Below are 1,025 nucleotides of genomic sequence, written 5' to 3' on the forward strand. Positions count from 1 at the left end.
GGGGGGTGCGAAATGGAATAACTCCCGTCCGACCTAAAAAAAAAAAAAAAAAACTGATCCCGTCTCCCTTCTTCTTCTTGCCAGCGTGGACAGACGGCCTCGACTGGTGCAACGCCGGGTGGCTCCTCGAGGGCGGGGTTCATTACCCGGTGATCGTCCCGCGGCAACCGTGCGGCGGGGACCTTCCTCCTGGAATACGAAGCTACGGCCCCAAAGACCCATTGAAGGACAAGTTTGATGCCTTCTGCTTCACCTCGGCTCTACAGGGTATTATGATGATGCGTATTATTAATAAAACGCTTTCTAGGGCAGGGGTCTCAAACCTCCGGCCCTCCGGCTGTGGGGGTGGAACTACAAATCCCATGGAGGCATTGCAAGATTCTCACAGACGCGACTCCCGAAGAGAGAGGCATCGTGGGATTTGTAGTTTCACCCGGAGGTTTGAGAGTCAGTACCAGGCCCTGATGAAGGGCGGCGTTGAACCCCTGAAAAGGGTTGGCCGGTATGATTGTCCGTCTTCTGAATTAAATTTATTCGGGGATCGTGGGGGCTTGCGTGCCGCACAGGATGACTCCCGCAGGTGCTGGGGGGTAACTTAAAAGATAGCTATCCAAAAATACTTACCCTTTAAGTTGTATTTGACTGGCCGCTGGAGATGCCTGCACGCTTTGATATGACCACAAGATGGCAGCATAGCGCAGGCAGCGCCGATAGGTTATTATGACTGCGCGCAACCTGCGGTGATCACGTCTCTCCTGCTCGTTACATTTTTTGATCTGCAGAATGAGAACCTTCTCCTCATTCAGTGGCGCAACAATCACCATAGCGACCCAGGCGGCCGCTATGGGGCTCCCGGGGCACAGCGGGGCCCCTGCCAGATGCCGTGCGGGGGCCGCCTGGGTCGCTATGGGATCCTCTGCTGGCGGCTGAAGACGAACACGCCGCTGACAGTAATCTGTGCAGCGGCGCGTTCCTCTCCACAGAGTCAACGAGAGCCGGCGGCGGCGGTGGAGCAGGCCGGACCC

General features: G+C 56.6%; 1 protein-coding gene across 1 annotated transcript in view; it reads left to right on the plus strand.

Moving 5' to 3' along the window:
• Nucleotides 1-1,025, plus strand: part of HAPLN2 (hyaluronan and proteoglycan link protein 2) — a 9,708-nt gene that overhangs the window by 3,785 nt on the left and 4,898 nt on the right. Inside the window, exon 5 of the mRNA XM_018573926.1 lies at nt 85-267. Within this exon, the coding sequence (XP_018429428.1) occupies nt 85-267 (183 nt within the window). The remainder of the gene's footprint in view (nt 1-84; nt 268-1,025) is intronic.

The sequence above is a fragment of the Nanorana parkeri genome, unplaced genomic scaffold (assembly GCF_000935625.1).
Source record: "Nanorana parkeri isolate BGI_ZX_2015 unplaced genomic scaffold, ASM93562v1 scaffold2621, whole genome shotgun sequence".
NCBI classification, from domain to species: domain Eukaryota; kingdom Metazoa; phylum Chordata; class Amphibia; order Anura; family Dicroglossidae; genus Nanorana; species Nanorana parkeri.